This window comes from Megascapheus bottae, chromosome 17 (genome assembly GCF_031878675.1).
Source record: "Megascapheus bottae isolate mThoBot1 chromosome 17, mThoBot2.hap1, whole genome shotgun sequence".
NCBI classification, from domain to species: Eukaryota; Metazoa; Chordata; class Mammalia; order Rodentia; family Geomyidae; genus Megascapheus; species Megascapheus bottae.
Window position 1 is genome coordinate 10712954 of NC_143525.1, and position 21161 is coordinate 10734114.

Consider the following 21161-nt stretch of genomic DNA (forward strand, 5'->3'; position numbering starts at 1 on the left):
AATGGGGACTTTAAGGTTTGTTCCCAGCAGGAGTGGAGAATTAAAGGAGAGAACAGGGAATAAATATGCATAAATGACATAGAATAATGAATCCTGATATGAATGACTTACAAAAGAGAGAAGATGGGAAAGTATAATTGAGAATAGTAAATGATCAAAGCACATTATGTATATTTGTGGAAACCTGTTGTACAAACTAATATATGCTAATAGAAGTACACTCCAGTATCGTCTGCTACTCTGTCCTGATCACCATTTATATGGAATTCCTGGTAGCTGACCAGCAGTTCCCAGTTCACACAAGGTCTTTTCTGCTTAGAGCTTTAACACTTGTCTTTTCATGGGTCTAAATGCTTTGCCCGGCGCTACCTACCTATTAATATTTGCTCATCTAACCATCGAGCCTTCAGGAGGTCCTGTCTCTCTCCTTTTAGTGTCTTCTTTTGTTCCTTCTCAGCCTTCCTCACTTTGTGTAGCCATTTGTTTTTCTTGTGTGTCTTCTAAACTTGATATCATGAATTTTGCTCACAGTTGTATCCCTAGCACTTAGAAGAATGTTTGACACATGGCAGTTGATTCATGATTGTTTGTTGAATGAACTTTTGAATGAAGGAGAATATCTTGTGCCTATAGTAGCCAGGTAGCAAGAATAAGGGTGATGAAAGAACATTAATGACAGGAGCAAAAAATATTAAAATGATGATATGAAGCCAAGTGCTGGTGGTTCACACCCAGAATCCTAGCTATTCAGGAGGCTGAGATCTGAGGCTCATGGTTAAAGCCAGTCCAGGTAGGAAAGTCCATGAGACTCTTCTCTCCAGTTAGCCATCAGAAACTTGGAAATGATGGGGCTGGGGTGAGGGGTGGTTAGACTTGCTATAAAAATTGCTGTTCAGGGGCCGGGAGTTTGGCCTAGTAGTTAAAGTGCTTGCCTCGCATGCATGAAGACCCGGGTTCGATTCCTCGGTACCACATGCATAGAAAAAAGCCGGAAGTGGTGCTGAGGCTCAAGTGGTAGAGCTCTAGCCTTGAGAAAGTCCAAGGACAGTGCTCAGGCCCTGAGCTCAAGCCCAGGACTGGAAAAAAAAAAATTGCTGTTCATAAAATATTTTTTAAAATTTTTATTGTAATTAGTAAAAGGGTTACATGATATTTGCCAGATAGAAGGTGCATTAATTCACATACATTGATACCCTTTCACATGTCTTGGTACCCATTACCCTCTCCCCCACCCCCCCCACCCGCCTTGGTTTTCCCCCCTTCCCTATCAAATTTCAAATTTTGGCAATGCATATTAACATCTAGTTTGAGTTTTTAAGAGAAACTAATCAAATTAGGTGAGAAATTTCTTCTAATCCAAATTGCTATGTTTGATTGTAAAAGTAGGTTGGGCAGAGACATCAAACCTGACAGCTTACTTGAATTTCAAGGTTAATTCTGAATAAGAATAAAAAACAGCTTTCAAAATGTGGCCGCCTTGTTTGTAAATAGGAATCATCCCAAGTGGAGCACTTGTTGCATTCACAATGGAATCCATTATACTTGTTCATTTCACAACACTATATATTTCATGAGCTGCATATCCACACTGGGTAAAGTTTTGCGGGTTCAAATCAAAGCCACAAAGCCAAAGTACTCCAAGGCAAGGTGCCTACTAAATATGAAGCTCTGTGTGTGACAAGTGTGGCATTAGAGTAGAGAATTGTCCCTACTCTGGTTTGAGGGGTGATCCTTCATTGGCTTTGAAGGTGAACATCATTAGCCAGCAAGCACCCACAATTCCCAGCCTTTTCAGACTAACTCCTCCTCATTTAATGATTCTAGGGTCTTTGCATTATAGACATTTTACTATACTTTCTTCCTGGTACTGATCAAGAAATCTTTATGTGTGTTTAAATTAAAATTTTCTTTTCTAGCAACTATTGATGGTTTTCTTTCTTTCTCCCTCTCCTTTATACTTATTTTCATGTTTTTGCTAGTCTTATTCTGATTCAACTTCACTGTGACAGTTGTAATTTTGGAATGTGCATGCGCAACATCCTTTAAAGCAGCCTATGTTACTATTTCTTTTCAGGGGTGAATCGGGTGCTGGGAAGACAGAAAATACCAAGAAAGTCATTCAGTACCTTGCCCACGTTGCTTCTTCACATAAAGGAAGGAAGGACCATAATATCCCTGTAAGTTTTTGCTCTATTAAATGCTTTTCATCTTAGTTTTATTCTTTGATCAATTTCAGAAACCTAACCAAGGAAGTACATCTACTCCAGGCACTATGCCAATTGGCAGATCTCCTGTCCACACCCCCCCAGCTTCCCCTGCCCCTTTTTCTGTCCAAGAGGAGTCAAAGACATGGCCTGTTATTAAGTAGTTTTTCTTATAAGGCAAATGGAAATTATGGTTGTGCTCAAGGCCTGATTGCTTGGAAAGATTTGGTGAGGATGATTCAAAATTCATGATCAGTGCTTGTGCCGCGCTCTTATTTTCCATCAGAAAAAGGGCTTCAGATCTTTGTAAGCACTTCTTTCTGAGCTTGCTGAGTGGCTTGTTGCTGCTGTCTGGGAATTTGGTTGGGGAGGAGGGGGTGAGTAGAAGAATCTGTGATAGGAAAGATGAAAAAAGACAGTTATCCTTAAGTTTTTGGGATGTAGGATGTAGTTGATACAGCCTGAAAGAATGCAACCAGAAGCTTCCATGGTCTGAGCCACACACTGGCTTGGTGCTTTGGATATGGCTTTGCTAGAAAAAGATCTGGACTTGCTAACATTTGCTTATTTGTTTGTGATGAGCAGCAGGAATCGCCTAAACCAGTGAAACACCAGGCAAGTGTTTTTCCTTCTGCTTCTTACTTAGTCTCGAGTGTTTGTACTAATTTCTGTCTTTAGGTTGAGTTCCTACTGGAGACAAATGCCATCTTTAGTTCTGAGTGGAGTTTACAGAAAATATTTAATTTTGAGAATTTATTGCTTAAATTTTTCTTTTATGAGAAACAGCATGCAGTTTTGCTTTACATTTGTTTTCCAGACAAAGTTTGCTATTTCCCTTTTTATCATGACATTGAAATGAACATATAAGATGCCTTCAAACTTTCAGTTCCATCTGTCAAATTCTATGTGGACTAATCTTAATACATCTGAAACACAGAAAACCTTGTTTTGTGCCATGCATTAAATTTTGTATTGGAGGATACAACTTTAAAAGTTGTGCCTTCTTGGTTAATAAAGCTAATCTATTGAAGTCTTAATAAAGCTATTCTACTGAAGTTTTATGGCATTGTAGGGTTTATGCTTCCATATATTTTACCAAAAGGCTTTGTTATGTTTAATGTAGCAAGTAAACTAGAATTTTCTATGCTGGGCAAGTAGTGAAGTCTTATTCTTCTTGTCACATCCCTGCCTTTAACTCCATAAACCTTATACCAAATAAACCATGAACCAGAACTGGTGGAAAGGGAGAAAGAACTGAGCCAGCAGACTCCTTGGAAAAAGTAGACCATCTGGCCTTGGACTTGATCCTTTTCTAGCATTGGACCAGTCTTTATTTTTTCTGTTGTCTATAAGGCATGATGGTATAAAGCTAAAATAAAGCAAGAGATGATAGCATTGATTTATAAAAGTGATCTATTAATAGGAAGAAAAAAATTGTAGGAATTGTCACAGATACTGAGATTTTCAGGACCTTCCTTAAAATTCTTTAGAAATCATTAAACACCAAAGCCATCCTTTTCTATTAAAGCCTAGGATATCCTTTTGCTCCTTTAATGACAGTCCAGGCCTATGATACAAATCAAAAGGATAGGGACCTGGCACCGATCACTCATTCCTGTAGTCTTAGCTGCTCAGAAGGTTGCGAGCTGAGATCTGCCATCAGGGCAGGAAAGTCCATGAGACCCTTGATCTCCAGTTAATTACCAAAAAGCCAGAAATGAAGGTGTGGCTCCATTGGTGGAGTGCCAACCTTGAGTGAAAGAAGTTAAGGAATGGTACTCAGGTCCTGAGTTCAGGCTCCAGTACTATCACAAAAAGAAAGGGAAGGAAGCAAGGAAGGGTTTCTTTGTCAGTATAAGGGCAATGTGGACCCGAAAGTAGTTATTTGTGTGTTACAGGTACATGCTCTATGGCCTTTTAATGTGAACTTAGAGCACTAATGAAATAGGATTAAATAAATAATATGAAGTTTCGGTTTTCAAAGTCCTCTGGGAAACACAGGAGCCATAATCATTCCCATTATGTTTCGATGTCATCTTAAATGGACCCCTGTTGTCTGTGAGTGCATGCTACCTCTAGATTTCACTGCGGGTCCATCTATCCCTAAGAAGCAAGTTCTTCCAAAGCAGAGGTCTCTGCCTGCATTGGGCTGTGCTGTCCTTGCTGATCTGCATGTCACTGCATGTGTTCACTGCATAGAATCCCCGGGGCTGTCTTTGCCACCCTTCCTTTAATGGAGTCAAGTCAGTTAGCTACTGTGGTGGTGTTTTTAGAACTACTAGAGCAATGCTAGGTCTCAGGTTTTCTTTAGTTCACCTGGGGAATACGTATCCCCAGGGGGATGTCCCCGGGAATGGCCATCTCTGGAGAGCATCCTACGGTTGATTTAAATAACAGTTACTCCATAGGGATTCTATACAGTTGTCCCTTGGTATCTCAGGGGAATTGGATCCAAGACTCTCTACCTGCCTCAGATAACAGAATTGCTTACCTACATTATCTTGAGTACCTGAAATCGCTCTAGATCAATATTGTAAATGTTTCCCAAATCATTGTTACTATTTTTTAGAGAAGGATGGTGATCGGACAAAAATGTCTCTACATGTTCAGTGCACACACAATTTTTTTAAGGCATGGTGGAATTTGAACTCGGTGTTCTGACTGCGCAGCAGGTGCTCTGACCACTTGAGCCATGATCCCAGTCCTAAGTGAATTTTGACATCGAGTTTTACTCAGGTTTCCAGAAAACATTTTATAATATGATCTGGGAAAACATTTACATTGAGATAATACATCTACCACATAATTGTCTTGTTCAAAGTGTACGATGCAGAGTATGCTGATTTGCATGTGTATTCACAGTTAATGGCAATTCAGTTATCACAATCAATTTGAAAACATTTTTATCTCCTAAAAGTGATAGAAACCCTGTGCTTCATGTTCTGTCACTTCCCGCATTCCGGCAACCACTGATATACTTTCTGTGTCAGGAAATTTATCCATTTGGGACATAGTCTACACAGAAGAATCATAAAATGGTCTCCCCCTACTTTTCTTTCACATAGCATCCTGTTTTCAAGATGCCTCCCACACTGAGGCAAGTACAGCCACAATTTATTCTGTTGTGATAAATATGTACCAATTGATTTAGCCACACATCCATGACATTTGGCTTGTTTCACTTTTTAGCCATCACGGTCAGTGCTGCTGTGAACTTTGAAGTACATGATTTTGTGTGAACATACATTTTTATTTCCCTTGGGTCCATTCCTCTAAGTGGAATTACCAGGTCATATGAAAGCTATCTAACACTTTTTAGGAACTTCTACCAGCCGTAAATGACAGTTTCCATTATTTCACCTCCTCACCAGCGTTGGCATTGTCTGTTTTATTATATTACTGTCCTAGTGTGGTCAGCCTTATGTTTACTTTTAAAAAACTTAATCTTCATGTTGCCATTATGAACAAATTAAGCAGAAGCTGGTTTTCAGAATTATAGCTTACCTGAAAAGTAAACTTTGAAACAAAATTTCTCCTATAAACTCTTGGTGAACTTTTTATAATACAGTTGAAAGTCTTGTTTGGCTTTATACCCTTATTTTCGCTAGCCAATGGCAAACAATGTCATTACAAGCCCCTCCCTCGTCCTCCCCCACACCGCCACCCCCCCCCCAGAAATGTTTTCTACACAAGTGCTAAGCAGGCCCAACCCTGACTGGCTACTGCTTAATAAGATTAGGTATATTTGGGGTGCTATGTCCATGGGCAGGAAATGAATAATTTCTAAAACTTGATCATCACCTAAGGAGGATTCCAAAATGTCCATGCACCTGCCTTTCTACCTCTTAATACATCTACATGGTGACTTCATGTCTTCCTGGTTGTAGCTGCCTGACCCAAGGCACAAAGGTGCCAAGAAGCTCAAAAGTGAGAGCTTCTAGTAAAAATGAGAGGGCATCTGTGCTTTGCTTTTCCTAGCTTGCAGGGTGAACTGTTTCGCCCTAGTTGCCCCTTTTTTTGCTCACTGATCTGAAGTTTTGAAAGAGGTGTCTACTTATGAATCCTTTCAAACTTATCCTACACCGTACAGCAAGAGCATGTTATATGTTGTATAATAAAAGCAAGAGTATAGAAATTTTCACCATGGTTGCCAAACCTTTAAAGCTCTAAATACTTAGAATTAAAAAATTATTTAATAATTATTTACTAAGTAATTTAACTGTTGCCTTTTCCCTATAATCTGAAATACGATATCTTGTGGGATAGAATATAGAATTACCAGATGCTGGTGGCTCACGCCTATAATCCCAGCTGCTCAGGAGGCTGAGATCTGAGGATTGCAGTTTGAAGCCAGCCCAGACAAGAAAGTACATGAGCCTCTTATCTACAGTTAATAACCAGAACATGCAGTGACATTGTGGCTCAAAGTAGTAGAGCAAAAGAGCTCAGAGACAGTGCCATATCCTCAGTTCAAGCCCCACAACTGACCAAAAAAAAAAAAAAAAGAATATACAATTGTCTCCAATTCTACTGGAAACATGATTACTCACTGTTCATTGATAGTTTATAAAGGTTTTCATGATTCACTATCTAATCATGAAATTGTCAGACACTGAAATTGTCATATTTTATAGTACCATTTTTGCATGTCAGTACAAAAATGCTTTGTGTCAGGCCTTTTGTGATTCATTTGAGCTGTTCATTCACGAGGAGGCAAATAATGGCATGACACTATTGGTCTAGGAAAGCCAACAGCAGGGACCTCCGGGTGCCTGGTCTGTGGTTACCATGGTGATGACCCTCTGCCCAGATGCCATTGGTGCCTATGACACTCCTTCAGACACTAGAATAATGTAGGACTTGATTATTCAGAGGTATGTAGGGCATCATTTTGACCTGATTATGATTTAGGTAGGTGTGGGGCTACATTAAGCCAACACAGAAGGAATAGAATCAGGTTACCCACATACTCTAAAGGAAGAGAATCAATGAAAGAAACTTAGCCCAAGAAATCCCTTATGGCCATCTAGGGACATTAAAGTGGGGAGTATTTTTCCTTTCTTCCAATTTAGGAAGATACCCTGAGAGTTTTAATCATCATTTATCAGGATGGATGTAATTTTAAGGCATCTGTATTCTAATACCATAATTTAGCAGTGGGTATCTCGTGCCTGCTTCTCATAGCATCCAAGTTTTCCTTATCGTTTCCACATCCTTATTCTACAAACAAGCAAAAAGAGAGGAAGGAGGTTCTAGGGACAATAATGAGGGCTTTGAAAGATCTTAGTCATAGACACACTGACCTCCAGGGAGGTTCTGACTGTCACAGAATAATAGCTGATATTCTCTTTGTTCTCTCTCGTCTTGCAATGCTAGACAAGCACTTTACCACTGAGCTACATTCCTGCCCACAACAGATATCTTAATGATTGCTATTGGTTTAGGATACAATGTTTAAAGCAGGTGGGCAGTGTATAATGTTTTAGAGAGATTTATATTAAAGTAGTCTAATATGTGTTGGTAAGTAATAAACTGTCTGATTCACTATACAGGGAGGGGGGAAAATAACTGCCTCATACCCTGAAAAATCCAGTGATGCTCTAAAATTCACATCAGCACTTGTTTCTAATTGGCCTCATCTGGACACAACTATAGACAAGAGCTTATTCCTGTGGAAATCTGGAAAATCCAGGGAAAGCATCAGGAGCTTGATCCCTTCCCGTGTGAGAGCCCCAGGGTACTCAGGCCCTCCCCCAGTACTGGATCAAGTCTCACTGGAGTCTTTTACTAGGCTCCTTGATGTCATAGATCCCCTGAGAGGGAAGCAATACCAGGGCATTCATTTGTCCCTTTACAGTACATAACATGACAGATGGCCATTAATTTAAAATCTTTAGAATTTAGAAACATGTTTGCTAATGACTTCTCTCCCTTTGGGTCTAGAATACTGTGGACATTTGAAAGTATAGGAGTAAGATTTGTCTTTGAAAAAAGCAGATTTATTTAGGTCAGTAGAAGGTAATTCTAAAATGACATTCCAGAAATAAAGTACTTTTTATGCTTTTCATGAGTAGAAATAACCTCAGGTCGGGTGTCAGTGGCTCACGCCTGTAATTCTAGCGCTCAGGAGGCTGAGATATGAGGATCACTATTGGAAGCCAGCTAGGGAAAAAAAAAGTCTGTGAGATTCTTTTATCTACCAAAAAAAAGCCAGAAGTGGAGCTATGACTCAAGTGGTGAAGTGTTAGCCTTGAATGAAAAAGCTAAAGGTCAGAGTCTAGACCCTAAGTTCAAGCCCCAGGACCAGCAGTAAACAACAACAAAAAGGCCACATGCTTTTAATAATTAAAAGTACATAGTATGAATTTCGTTTGTTTGTAAAATCTGATTTCATTTACACATAAATAACAATACTGACCAAAGTATATACTATGTCCAATGTTCTGTGCTTATTGGTCTTTTAAATCTGAGCAACAAAAAGTGCAGGTGAGAAATAGACTTACACAATGGTCATTATTAGCCACCAGAAATCTTTCATACAATGCAGAGTAAAAATAAGCACAAATGTTGAGTATTAATGGGTTTGTAATTGAAATGTTCTGCTAATTTTGTTCCATGGAAACTAGTTGGTATGTATGCTTTATTTTCAGTTTTCTTCCTCAGTTGTTAGATTCCTAAGCTTGTGCTCTCTGTTCAGTGTGACATTTTCTTCTCCTGTCACACCGTTGGCCTTGACCAGAGCCTGTTGTCGTAAGGAGTAAGAAGCTACTAAAGGCCACCTGACAGCAGACAGCACTCAGGGAGAGGGACAATTTTTGTGTTTTCTTTTTTCCCTGAAGACTGGAATAAAGACCTTAAATTAACATGTCTGTTTTTATTTATGTGTGTGTATGTGTGTATGTGTGTACTTGTGATCTCTTCTAGGGGGAACTTGAACGGCAACTTTTGCAAGCAAATCCAATTCTGGAATCATTTGGAAATGCGAAGACTGTGAAAAATGATAACTCATCTCGTTTTGTAAGTTTCAAAGCACCAGAAACTTTTCATTTCTTACACTACTCATTATGTGTATATTGGGATTAAGCGAATATATTGGTTTATTTCTTAGATTTTAAGAAACAGCTAGTACTTATAGTAAAATTTTCTAGTAGCTACCTTTTAAAAAGAAAAGTAATGTGGAAGTAATTTGAATCTTTATTGTATAGAACCACCTAATTATATGTGTTTATATGGGTATAGTACTGTATACCTTCTGAACTACTTTATCCTTGATATTACCTGTTATCTTTTATAGTCTCCACTGTGGGATTGGTGTGGAGATTAAATGTAATTTATCACTACTATTATTTCTCCTTAAAAGTACTTTTCCCTAACTATTTAACTTTTTCTTTTTCTTTTTAAATCAGCCCTGGGGCCTGTACTCAGGGCCTGGGCTCTGTCCTTGAGTCTCTCTGTGCTTAAGGCTAGTACTCTACCTACTTGAGCCATAGCACCACTTCCAGCTTTTTCTGTTTAGGTGGTACTGAGCAGTTGCACTCAAGACTTCATGCATGCTGGAAAAGCACTCTACCACTAAGCCTCATTTCCAGACCCTTTGAGTTTTTCTTTTCCCATTATATATAGCTATTACAATTTTGCCTATGGGTTTTATACTATTATCCATGAGATGTTAATATTTAACATTAACTTAAGAAACTGATTTTTACTATTTGTTTTTTCTATCTTCTCAAGTATTGAGAAATGTCAACAAGAACAGGATAAAAGGAGTCTGGGACCTGTTCTTTGGTAGAGATTTTTGTAAATATAGTATCATTATGACATACTTTTTAAAGTGGACATGAAAAGCAAATGGAAAATCTTTTCTTTTACCATGTTAATCAAGTTACCCATCCATTCTGATCCCCAAGTCCTGGTGACATGGTTTCCATAACTAGCGGGAAGAAGATTCCCTTATTACAGAGGGCCCAGTGGTCACAAAGGAAGTCAGGAAATCTTTTGTATTCATTTCTAAGACTGCCATAAAACACAGGCAACAGAAATCTATTTCCTATCATTGTGAGGTTGGATGTGTCAGATCAGCGTGGTAGACAGGGTAATTTCTTTCTACCAAGACCTCTCCTTTCCTTGTAGATAGCTATGTCTTCACATGGTCTTCCCTGTGTGTCATCCTCTCCTCCTGTTAGGACAGTGACATATGCCTTGTGGGGAATTGGGAGATGTGGCACCATTATGTCTGTCACACTCTCTGAGGTGGTGGGAGGGAGTTAAGAAGCTTTCCAAGTGACTTAGGAAATTGAGTCTATTTGCTCTGAATATTCTTTGTTCCTTATAAAATACCACTGAAAATAAACTTGCTCAAATTGACTTAGTAAAGTTTTTTGGGTTTTTTTTTTTTTTGTTTTTTTTGTGTTTTTTTTTGCCAGTCCTGGGGCTTGAACTCTGAGCCTGAGCATTATCCTTGGGCTTTTTCAAGGCTAGAGCTCTACCACTTGAGCCACAGTACCAAGTCTGGCTTTTTCTGTGTATGTGGTACCAAGGAATTGAATCCAGGTTTTTGTGCATGCTAGGCAAGCACTCTACAGCTAGGTCAAACTCCCCACCCCTGGCTTAGTAATTCTCTTAGCATTGTATATATGAAAGAAAGTAAAGAACACGTGTGTGACCTGGAGACATACTGTAGCTCTGGATCTCACAAAATGCCTGAGGAGACTGAGCTTCTTCTAGAGTTCCTGCCTTTCCTTTGGATCATCCCCACCGAGTAGGAGCCACAACTTAATCTTAAGATTTTCCTGCCAAAAAGCCCTGTGTTTAGTGGCTGTAATAGGGGATGGTAGACACAGTGAGCTCACAGCTTTGGTATGTGATTGTTGAAGCTTTTCAAGAACTTCTTCATGGAAAATCCTTTATTTTACCACAGAAATCAAGTTACCCATCTTTGTTTTTTATTTTCCTTCTGCCCCAAAAAATTATAAATTCAAGAGAAATAGTTTTTTTTGTGTCCAATTGTCTCATTTTTGCCTATCCAGAAAAGATAAAACAGAACTGTTCATTATCTGTTGCTACATAAATATGACCCTAAACCTAGTAGCTGAAAACATGTATTATCTGTGTGTGTGTGTGTGTGTGTGTGTGTGTGTGTGTGTGTGTGTGTGTGTGTGTGTGTTAGAAATTCAGTAGCAACATAGTTTTGTGGTTCTGCATGGGGTCTCCATGAGGCTTTCATGAAGACATTGTTGGTTAGAGCTAGTTCTGATGGCCTAACTAAACTTCCAGGATCTTTGACGTTTACTCAGGTAGCTCCTGGCAGAAGGCCCTACTCATCACCACATGGGCTTCTCCTCAGGGCAGCTTGACCATCCTTGTGACATGGCTGCTGACTCCTTCCACAGCAAGTAATGGTGGCTCATGTCTGTAGTCCTAACTACTCAGGAGGCGGAGATTGGAGGGTCATGGTTCAAAGCCAGCCCGGGCAGGAAAGAGTCAGAGTCTTAAAAAGCAATCCAGAAATGGAGATGTGGCTCACATAGTAGAGTTGCTAGCACTGAGCAAAAGAAGCTCAGGGACAGTGAGTGGCTAGGCCCTGAGTTCAATCCCCAGAACCAGTTCCCCCCCAAAAAATAGGAAGCCACTCAGTATCTTTAATGACCCTACTTCAGATATCATACACCATCCTTCTGTTTTGTTCTGTAGGTCACACACACAAACCAACCCTGAGACTGTGGAAAGAGATGACAAGGGGGTGGGGGAAGTGATGACATGAAGGCATAAGGCTAGAGATGGGATCTGAGGCCATCTGGTTATCCAGAATCCTTAAGAGGTTCCGTCATTGGCATTGGAGGGGTTTTCATCTGAAGATGGGATACTTTAAAAAGATGGTCTTGCGGGCTCCCAGAGCATGTTGCCCTTGTCTGTTGACACTTTTCTTCATTCCATTGTGGGGTAAGATTGAGGTGTGCTGCTGGCGTGGGGGAGCAGAGGCCAGAGATGTCATATATGCACAAGACAATCCCTACAACAGAATTACCCGACCACAGATGCTGAGGCTGCAAAACCCCACTCTAAATTAATTTTTCCTTTAAGTTATAGCCTATACTAAGAAAATCACTTTCAGCAATTTATTTACAAAATAACACTTGAGATTTCTTAATGTTTTGTTACGTATGAAATAATCAGCAAAAAGCTAGGCCTGTGCGGTGGCTCAGGTGATAAAGTGCCAGCTTAATAACCCAAAGCCCTGAGATCAAAGGTTTGATCTTTGTTTTAATAGGAAGACTTGATTAGACATAGCTCTTCATTTCATTGAGAAACAAAGGTTATATTCAAATTAATTGACTTTGGCTTTTTTAATTCTTAGAGAATCAACTTTGTATATAGTATTTTAAAAAATCTAATAGCTTTCTAATATCAAGGCAATACACAGCGCTAAAAAACGCAGTTGATTTTTATTAGTTCAATAAAAAGTAATTAATTCCACAGATTCAATAATAGTCCATTAAATAGCCCCCCTTTAGTATTTCTTGGTGAGAATTGTCAATATTTTGATGCTCAGTGGGATTGAAAGTACCCAATATTGACTCATTTTAAAATTAAATTATATTTAATTTTGATTGTTGGTTTGTTGTACAGTTCAATTATTAAGCATCTATTTGTTGCCAGGCAACTGTGCTGCTTAATTGATATCTCTCTCCATTTGGGCCTCTTGACAGATTTCTCAAGTTTGACATGTTCTAAATGGAAATTTTGTTTCTCCGTTCAGAATTTGTTCTTTATGTCTCATGCAGTACATAGGTGCCATCAAAAACTTCATTGCTTAAACTTGAAACAAAATTAAAAGATAAGCAAAAACCTGGGAAGACAAAATATCTTGGGACTCATTCTTGATTGAGCCTGTTTCTCGCGGCCATTATCTAGGCTGGGTCCATATTTCTGTCTCTCCTTCTCCTAACTCCTTAGTGTACGTTCCTTATCTGAGGAAGTTTTCTTTGTATTTCCTTTCACCACTTGCATGTGTATTCTCTCATAGCTTATCATCGCTTCCTGACCACGATAAGGCTACGTACCATAGCTGGTAGCCAATTACTTGGATTATTTCTTATCCCTCCCAGGAGACTATGAAGTCTCTTCACAGTAGGAACCCCGTCTGGCTTATTCTTTGTATTTTTCATTCTAGCACTGCGCCTCATACATGGGAGTACATAATAGGATTCATCTAGTTAAAATTTGATGGCCTACTAAGTGCCCGCTACTCTGGTAAGCCTGGAGAGTGTATCTGTGAGCAGCCTAAAAACCCCTGACTTCACAGGCTTCACTTCAATTTGGTTTTAAGTAGTTGTCAGCAGTATGCTGTGATATGCAGTTGATCTCATTCTGTGTAAGACTATCTAAAAACGGTGCATGTCCCCATCTTGGGAGGGAGCATGAATTGTGTAAGCTGGGTTCTGGTGGCTATTGCCTGTAATCGTAGCTACTGAAGAAGTTGAATTTTGAGGATCAATAGTTAGAAGCTAGCTGTGCAAGAAAGTCTGAAATTCTTTTTTTTTTCCCCCTTGTTCCTGATTTTATTTTTTTTATTGTAACGTATAGAGGGGTTACAGTTACATTCGCTAGATAGTAGGTGCATTACTTCTCACACATTGATATCCCAGCTCATGATTTTGGCCCCATTTCCCTCCCCCTCCCCCCTAAGTTTGGGAAATTCTTATCTCCAGTTAACCACCACAAAATGTAGAAGTGGAGCTGCAGCTCAAGTGGTAGAGTGCTAGTCTTGAGCACAAAAACTCAGAGGCCCTGAGTTCAAGCCCCAGGACTGGCACAAAACAACCCCCCCCCAAAAAAAAATAAATGAAAGAGAAAAAGAAAAGAATTGTGAATTACTGTAAAATTGGATGCAGTCATTATTTACAAGCCACATGCTTGCAGTGGAAATATTTGAAGCTATAAACTCCATAAGCTTTAGAAGCCATTTGGTTCCAGTTCTTTGATCTGATAGACAACCAATTTCCTGAGGAATATCTCTTCCTTCAAAAATGCAAGCATATGGTTTGTGTTAAAGGAGGATTCTTTAGAAGAGCATTACTTGTATGAAAATAATCGTTCACAGTTAGTCCACTTCTCTGTTTATGAGAAGTAAAATGCATTCCAGATGGAGGAGATTTATGTAAAATGAATCATAATGAAATTTTGAAAGCAGGGACTTCAGTTTCAAAATCATTGTGGGGATCAGCAGCTACACCTCGGAAAGCTGTAGTAAGAATCAGTTTCTGTCTGCACGGCTTTCTTTTCTTTTTTTGTGCTGGTATTGGGGTTTGAACTCAGGGCTTTACATTTGCTAAGCATGCACTGGACCACTTCATCCCTCCCCTCTTTTATCTTTCTGTGCAAAAAGATCTATGCCAGTCATAGATGTTTGGGTGTATAGTAGCTGCCAGGAGTTAGAACAAGGGAAAGGCTGTAGGTAATGATCTACAAGTTAAACTTGTACAACTTCACAAGTATTTGTTAGCAAGCCGTTGTGTGAGGTGAAGGCAGTCAGCCCTAAGAACTCCGATCAGAGCTATCCCAGAAGACCCAGCCAGCTGACTATCAGAGATGGTGTGGGGTTTGCCCTGGTGGCCAGTATCCCTCAGCTCAGCAGCTGCACACACCATTGGCTCCAGGCCTTCGAAGCTCCTGGGCTAACTGCAGTCACCACCATGTTCACACTAGTGCAGGGGGGTCTGAGTATTTCTTCTCTCTCTCTCTCTCTCTCTCTCTCTCTCTCTCTCTCTCTCTCTCTCTCTCTCTCTCTCTCTCTCTCTCTCTCTCTCTCTCTCTGTGCCCGTCATGTTTCCCCTGTAATTTCTAATATCCATTATGTTAAATAACAAGACCACTTAGTCCGTATGAGAACTCATTTTCCTAATAACAGCTTCTGGTGCGGTGTGGTGTGGAGATTAAGAGAGCCGAGGCATTTAAGGTAGCCATCTGGCCTTTGGATTAAATAGTAGCTAATGGCTCCTAGAATGAGTTTTCTCCGTTAGCACAATTGGCTGCTTCCTGAGTGGAGATGAAAACTAAACTAAATTATGGTAAAGCAAACATATGTATTTATAAATATATAACTATACAGCTCTTACGGTAATCGGAGACAAATCTGTAGTGCCCCTATATAAAGTTACTAACTAGTAATTAAACTCATTTTCATTACTGAAAATGCATTGGCAACCACCCCTCAAAGAAGTTCCAGAAAATTAGTTGTGTACCAGTAGCTCATGCCTATAATCCTAGCTACTCAGGAGGCTGAGATCTGAGGACCATGGTTCCAAGCCAACCCAGGCAGGAAAGTCTGTGAGACTCTTACCCCCAATTAATCACAGAAGGAGCAAAAGTAGCACTGAGTCTCTAGTGTTAGAGTACTAGCCTTGACCAAAAAGTCTCAGGGACAGTACCCAGGCCCAGAGTTCAAGCTCCAGGACCAGCTCCCCTCCAAAAAATGTTCCAGAAAATTTATGCCAATTCAGAGCAAACAGGATTTTTGAAACTTATTTTTCTTTATGCCATCAAAATACCCCAAATCCTTTTTGTTACTTTTAAATGAAATTCTTAACAGGTTATGTCTTAGGATGGGGAGTGTGGCTGAGCGGTGGAGAACTTGACCTAGCACATGTGAAACCCTGGATTCAGTTCTCAATTACCCCATTCCCCCCCCCCAAAAAAGCAACAACAACATGTTTTACATAGATAGAGACAGAATTCTGGTCTCTCTGACTGCTAATGAGAATACTTATAGCATGCATTTTGGGATCAGGACATAATATGATTTGATATCCAGTTGGAATTCATAGCTATAATTAGTATATGAAAGGTTTGTTGTATTTTGTCCTCCCCCCCTTTTTTGTGTTACTGGAGTATAGATTCAGGCCTTCACTTTAATGGCTCTACCACTTGAGCCATGCCTCCTGATGCAGTTTTTTGCTGGCTATTTTAGATATGGACGCTCATGGATTTTTTTTCTTCTTTGGCTGACTTTGAACCATGATTCTCTGCCTAACAAGTAGCTAGGATTACAGGACGAGACTACCAATGCCTGGCTTCTATTTTTTCCCCCTGCTTTGGTCTAGAGGTTAATTTTGGAGTGTGTTGTTGTTTGTTCATTTGTTTTGGGGGGGGCTGAACTCTGAGCCTAGGAACTGTCCCTGGTGTGTTTTGTTTTGTTTTGTTTTGCTGGAGGCCAGTGCTCTGCCATTTGAGTTGTAGCTCCACTTCCTACCTTTTTTTTTGAGTAATTAAGTGAAGATAAACATCTCATGAACTTTCCTGCCCAGGCTGGCTTTGAACCCTGATCCTCTGATCTCAGCCACCTGAGTAGGATTAGAAGCATGAACTACTGGCACCCAACTTAAGAAGCATGTTTAACTGTGGATTATGTGGGGATATCCAATAAAGTCTTTCTCTTTGGTGTTAAGATTTTACTTCTCTCATGTCACAGTCGTCTCTGTCTCCTAGAATACTCGAGCGTAAATGTCATTGAGCTTAGAGACCTTTTGAGCTTTGTATGGTTTTTACTTTGTTGAAATGATTTCAAAATAGAATAAATTCTAGAGCTGCAACTTGACTGAGATGCATTGGCACATATGCTGTTGTCTAAGATATTTTATTTCATTTTGAGGTTAGAAAAGATGTAGGTGTTGTAGCCGCTCTTCCCTTCCTAGCCTTTCCTCCCTGTACCTCTTCTTTCATGGCTTTTGACCCAGCCCTTTGTTTTTAGCCCAAAGATCTTTCTCTGGCTCTTACTGTAGTGGGTAATGAAACTGTGAGCCTGGTTATTGGAGGAAGTTTGGCTCTGGGACCGATGACGAAGTTAGAGCATTCCATGTTTTCCAAATAGCTGACGGCATGTCTCAGTTATTTTGGAACATTTCCTTAATTTTCTTCTATTTCTCCTTTGACTCTTAACATCCTTTCCTCTTTTATAAATCTCCCACAAAACAAGGAGAAAATAAATTCACTAAATATGAGATGAGTGATGTTTAATTTTAAGTTCAAAGTTGTGAGAGCTCCAAGTTCGTTGCACAATAAATAACGCCCTGCTAGCCAAATAATTTCTTTCTGTTAGAAGAGCTTCTAACTTACCTGAAGTAGGGAAGAGAAAGGAATGGGGAATAGTAAAAGCAATTGAAAGCCCCTGAGCAGCATATACTGTGAACAGTTTTTGTTTTTTGGGTTTTTTGTTTGTTTGTTGGTTGGTTGGTGAGTCATGGGGCTTGAACTCTGCCTGAACACTGTCCCTGAGCAGCTCAAGGCTACCACCCTACTCTTGAGCCAAGCCCCACTTCCCATTTTCTAGAGGTTAATTGGAGATAAGAGTCTCAGGTCCTTTTGTGCCCGAGCTGGCTTTGAACCTTGATCCTCAGATCTCAGCCTCCTGAGTAGCTAGGATTACAGGCATGAGCCACCGTGCCCGGCGTCAGTTTTGTTTTGTTTTTAATTATTCAATCATATTTGTTGTACAAAGCAAGAGGGTGACATTTCCATGCCTGCATATATCATACTTTCATCATTCCATGTCTTGTTTCCCCTTACCCAGCCCAACCAACCTCCATTCCCCTTTCCTGCAAGTCTGTCCTGTATTTTCAAGCCATTTGGTTTTCTGTGACTGGCTAGTCTTGCTGAACAGCTCAGCCTTCAGGTTTAGACATGATCTTATTATCTACTGCCGAGTTAAACTCTCTGGTATTTACATGCCATATTTTAAATCCGTTCATCTGAGGACGAACCCCAGGCTGAGCTCTGTCTTGGCCGTTGTGAAGAGTGCCGCCATGGATGCAGGTGTCTAGAGATTTGTGTTGTTCCTCTTCCAGAGTATGTAACCAGAAATGGTGTAGTTGGGTCATGTGCTGGATTTTTTTTTTTTTTTTGCTAGTCCTGGGACTTGAACTTAAGGCCCAGGCACTGTCCCTGGGCTTTTTGCATCTGCCAACCACTTGAGCCCAGCACTACTTCCGGCTTTTTCTGTTTATGTTTGGTATTGAGGCTTCATGCATGCTAGGCAAGTATTCTACCACTAGGCCACACTCCCAGCCCTGGTGGATCTATTTTTAGTTGTTTCCTACTCTGTAAAGGAGTTAATAGACATGTTGGTGAAAGCTGTAAGTTTGTATTACTAGATCTACTAAGTTTTGTAAGTCAGATATTGTCTTAAGTTAAGAGTTAGGTGATGCCAGATGATTTTGATTAACCTTTCTGCAATGCTAAGAGGAGAAGTTTTGACAGAGTATTTGCTTGGGCAGTTCTGTTGGCAGTGTAGCCTTTGTAGGCTTGGAATAATAACATTGTTTTTTGACTACTGTCTCTTAAAATAGCAGTTTTTAATTAACTCAACAAGCTATTGTACAGATGATGCAGCTGTTTAAAATTTATAAAGAATTTTAGCCCTCACATCAGGATCTAATTTTAGCCTTTGGGTTTCTTTATTGAATAGCTCTAGATATTCATATGGACTAAGTGTTAACTTGGGTCTTTCTTAGACAACCTCCCAGGAACAAAGACAAAACAGTTATTTTCAAAAAGATTAAAATTCATTCTGGCTTGTAATTGCCATATGGATCCATTGGCCCATTGTATAAATCGAAGATACCTGTTGAGTACCAGTGATCTTACTTTCTTTATCTTGAAACAGAATTGGTTCATTCACAACCAACTATACTACTAAAAGGAGTCAAAATAAGAACGATGGAATTGCCTGGGAGAAGACTATAATAATGATCACATCATCTTTTAATTTCTTATTGTATTGCTCAAAGAGAAGCTATAGAAAAAGACTAGACACCATGTTTTGTAGCCTACTTTTAGCTTTCAGTGAATCAAATTACAAAACTAGCTGTTCCCTCCCTCCCTCCCTCCCTCCTTCCCTTTTCTCCTTGGCTGCTTTGAAGTTAGATTCCTCCTGCCTCAACTTTCCAAGTAAGGGGATGATACCACCACTCTCACATTTCATTTTCTACTCAAGATGGCAGGAAGAAAATCAACAGGAAAACACCACAAATAATAGACAAATGAGAAAGTGGATACCAAGACAGATAATACTGTGCTAGTGAGATCAAGTTCCATAAGCAAGGTGTCAGTGCATCTTCTGATAACAGCCTACCATTTTTCTCAAGTAAGATATTTCAAGGACAGAAAGTAAACATGACATTAGCTTCCATTCCATCAGTAGAAACAGCCTCCTTCAGTATTTTCCAGCAACTAGAATGTCTGCTTTGCTAAAGGGACACCGGACAGTAGTCTTTCAGATGGTTTGTATATCAAAATGCATGTGGACAGACAGTTGCTAAAGGGAGATACGGATGTAGAAATTAACTAGAAGAATAGAAGATAACGAAATGAAAAAGCTACATGGGATGACCCATTCTAATTAGTGCTTCTAAATCACAAATGAAAATGTATGGTTACAGAACAACACCAACAAAGACCTCCCTCTCTTCAAAATGATGGGATGTGAAATTTAAATATATAGCCCTACCTTCTAGCAAAGCAGTAATGAGTAGAACCTAGGAGCAGAGCAGGAAAGGTGCTTTTGAAGTTACTCTGAGTAGCTGTTAGCCCCTAAGAGTTGTATCTCTTAAAAATATAGGATGTATCAGCTAGGTATCAGAGGACCACAGTTTGAAGCCAGCCTGGGCAGGAAAGTTTATGAGACATCTCTAATTAACCACCAAAATCTGGGTGTAGGCCGGGAGTTTGGCCTAGTGGTAGAGTGCTTGCCTTGCATGCACAAAGACCCAGGTTCGATTCCTTGGTATCACATACATAGAAAAGCCAGAAATAGTGCTATGGTTGAAGTGGTAGAGCACTAACCTTGAGGAAAGCCCAAGGACTGTGCTCAGGCCCTGAGTTCAGTCCCCAGGACTGGCAACAGCAACAAAAAATAATAAACTGGGGTTGGGAGTTTGGCCTGGTAGTAGAGTGCTCACCTAGCATGCACGGAGACCTGGGTTTGATTCCTCAGTACCACATGTATAGAAAAGTCAGAACTAGTGCTGTAGCTCAAGTGGTAGAGCAGTAACCTTCAGGAAAACCCAAGGACAGTGCTCAGGCCCTGAGTTCAGTCCCCAGGACTGGCCTAAATAAATAAATAATAATAAACCAGAGCTAGAGCGGGGGCTCAAATGATAAAACATAGCCTTGAGCAAAAAAGCTAAGCGGCAGTGTTCAGGCCTTGAGTTCAAGCCCCAGGACACATAACTCACACTCTAGCATGCGTGCACAATAGATGTCCTTACAGTGTAGATTGCAGTGTTTCTCAAAGACCATTTCTATTGTAGTTTTATTACACAAGAAAAAGAAATAACTGGTTATACTATATATATATTTTTTTTTTTATTTTTTATTTTTTTTGCCAGTCCTGGGCTTGAGCTCAGGGCCTGAGCACTGTCCTTGGATTTTTCTCAAGGCTAGAACTCTACCACTTGAGCCTCAGCACCACTTCTGGCTTTTTCTAAGTATGTGTGGTACCAAGGAATCGAACCCCGGTCTTCGTGCATGCTAGGCAAGCACTCTACCACTAGGCCAAACTCCTGGACCTCTTTTTTTTTTTTTTTTTTGGTGGGTCATGGAGCTTGAACTCAGGGCCTGGGTGCTGTCCCTGAGCTCTTCAGCTCAAGGCTAGCACTCTACCCCTTGAGCCACAGTGCCACTTCTAGTTTTCTAGTGGGTAATTGGAGATAAGAGTCTCTTTGGTGCCCAGGCTGGCTTTGAATCTCGATTCTCAGATCTCAGCCTCTTGAGTAACTAGGATTACAGGCATGAGCCACAGTGCCTGGCTTACACAATAATCCTTTATCAAAATTCTAGGAAATGAAAACGATGTTTTTTTTCTCTTTGCTACTGTTTTCATTTATTTTTTTGTCTTTTTTTTATGTCTTTGGGAGGGTAAGGTGAGGCACAGAAATGGAAAGAGGTAAATAAATGTAACAGTAG

At 40.0% G+C, this 21161-nt stretch overlaps 1 protein-coding gene across 5 annotated transcripts in view; it reads left to right on the forward strand.

The window, feature by feature from the left end:
* The window catches only part of Myh10 (myosin heavy chain 10), a 130369-nt gene that overhangs the window by 41614 nt on the left and 67594 nt on the right, over window positions 1-21161 (forward strand). For 3 of the 5 annotated variants that reach the window (XM_090349580.1, XM_090349582.1, XM_090349583.1), the window contains exons 5-7: window positions 2075-2177; window positions 2790-2819; window positions 9129-9221. In XM_090349580.1, the coding sequence (XP_090205706.1) occupies window positions 2075-2177; window positions 2790-2819; window positions 9129-9221 (226 nt within the window). The remainder of the gene's footprint in view (window positions 1-2074; window positions 2178-2789; window positions 2820-9128; window positions 9222-21161) is intronic. The other 2 variants (XM_090349581.1, XM_090349584.1) reach the window with 1 other exon arrangement.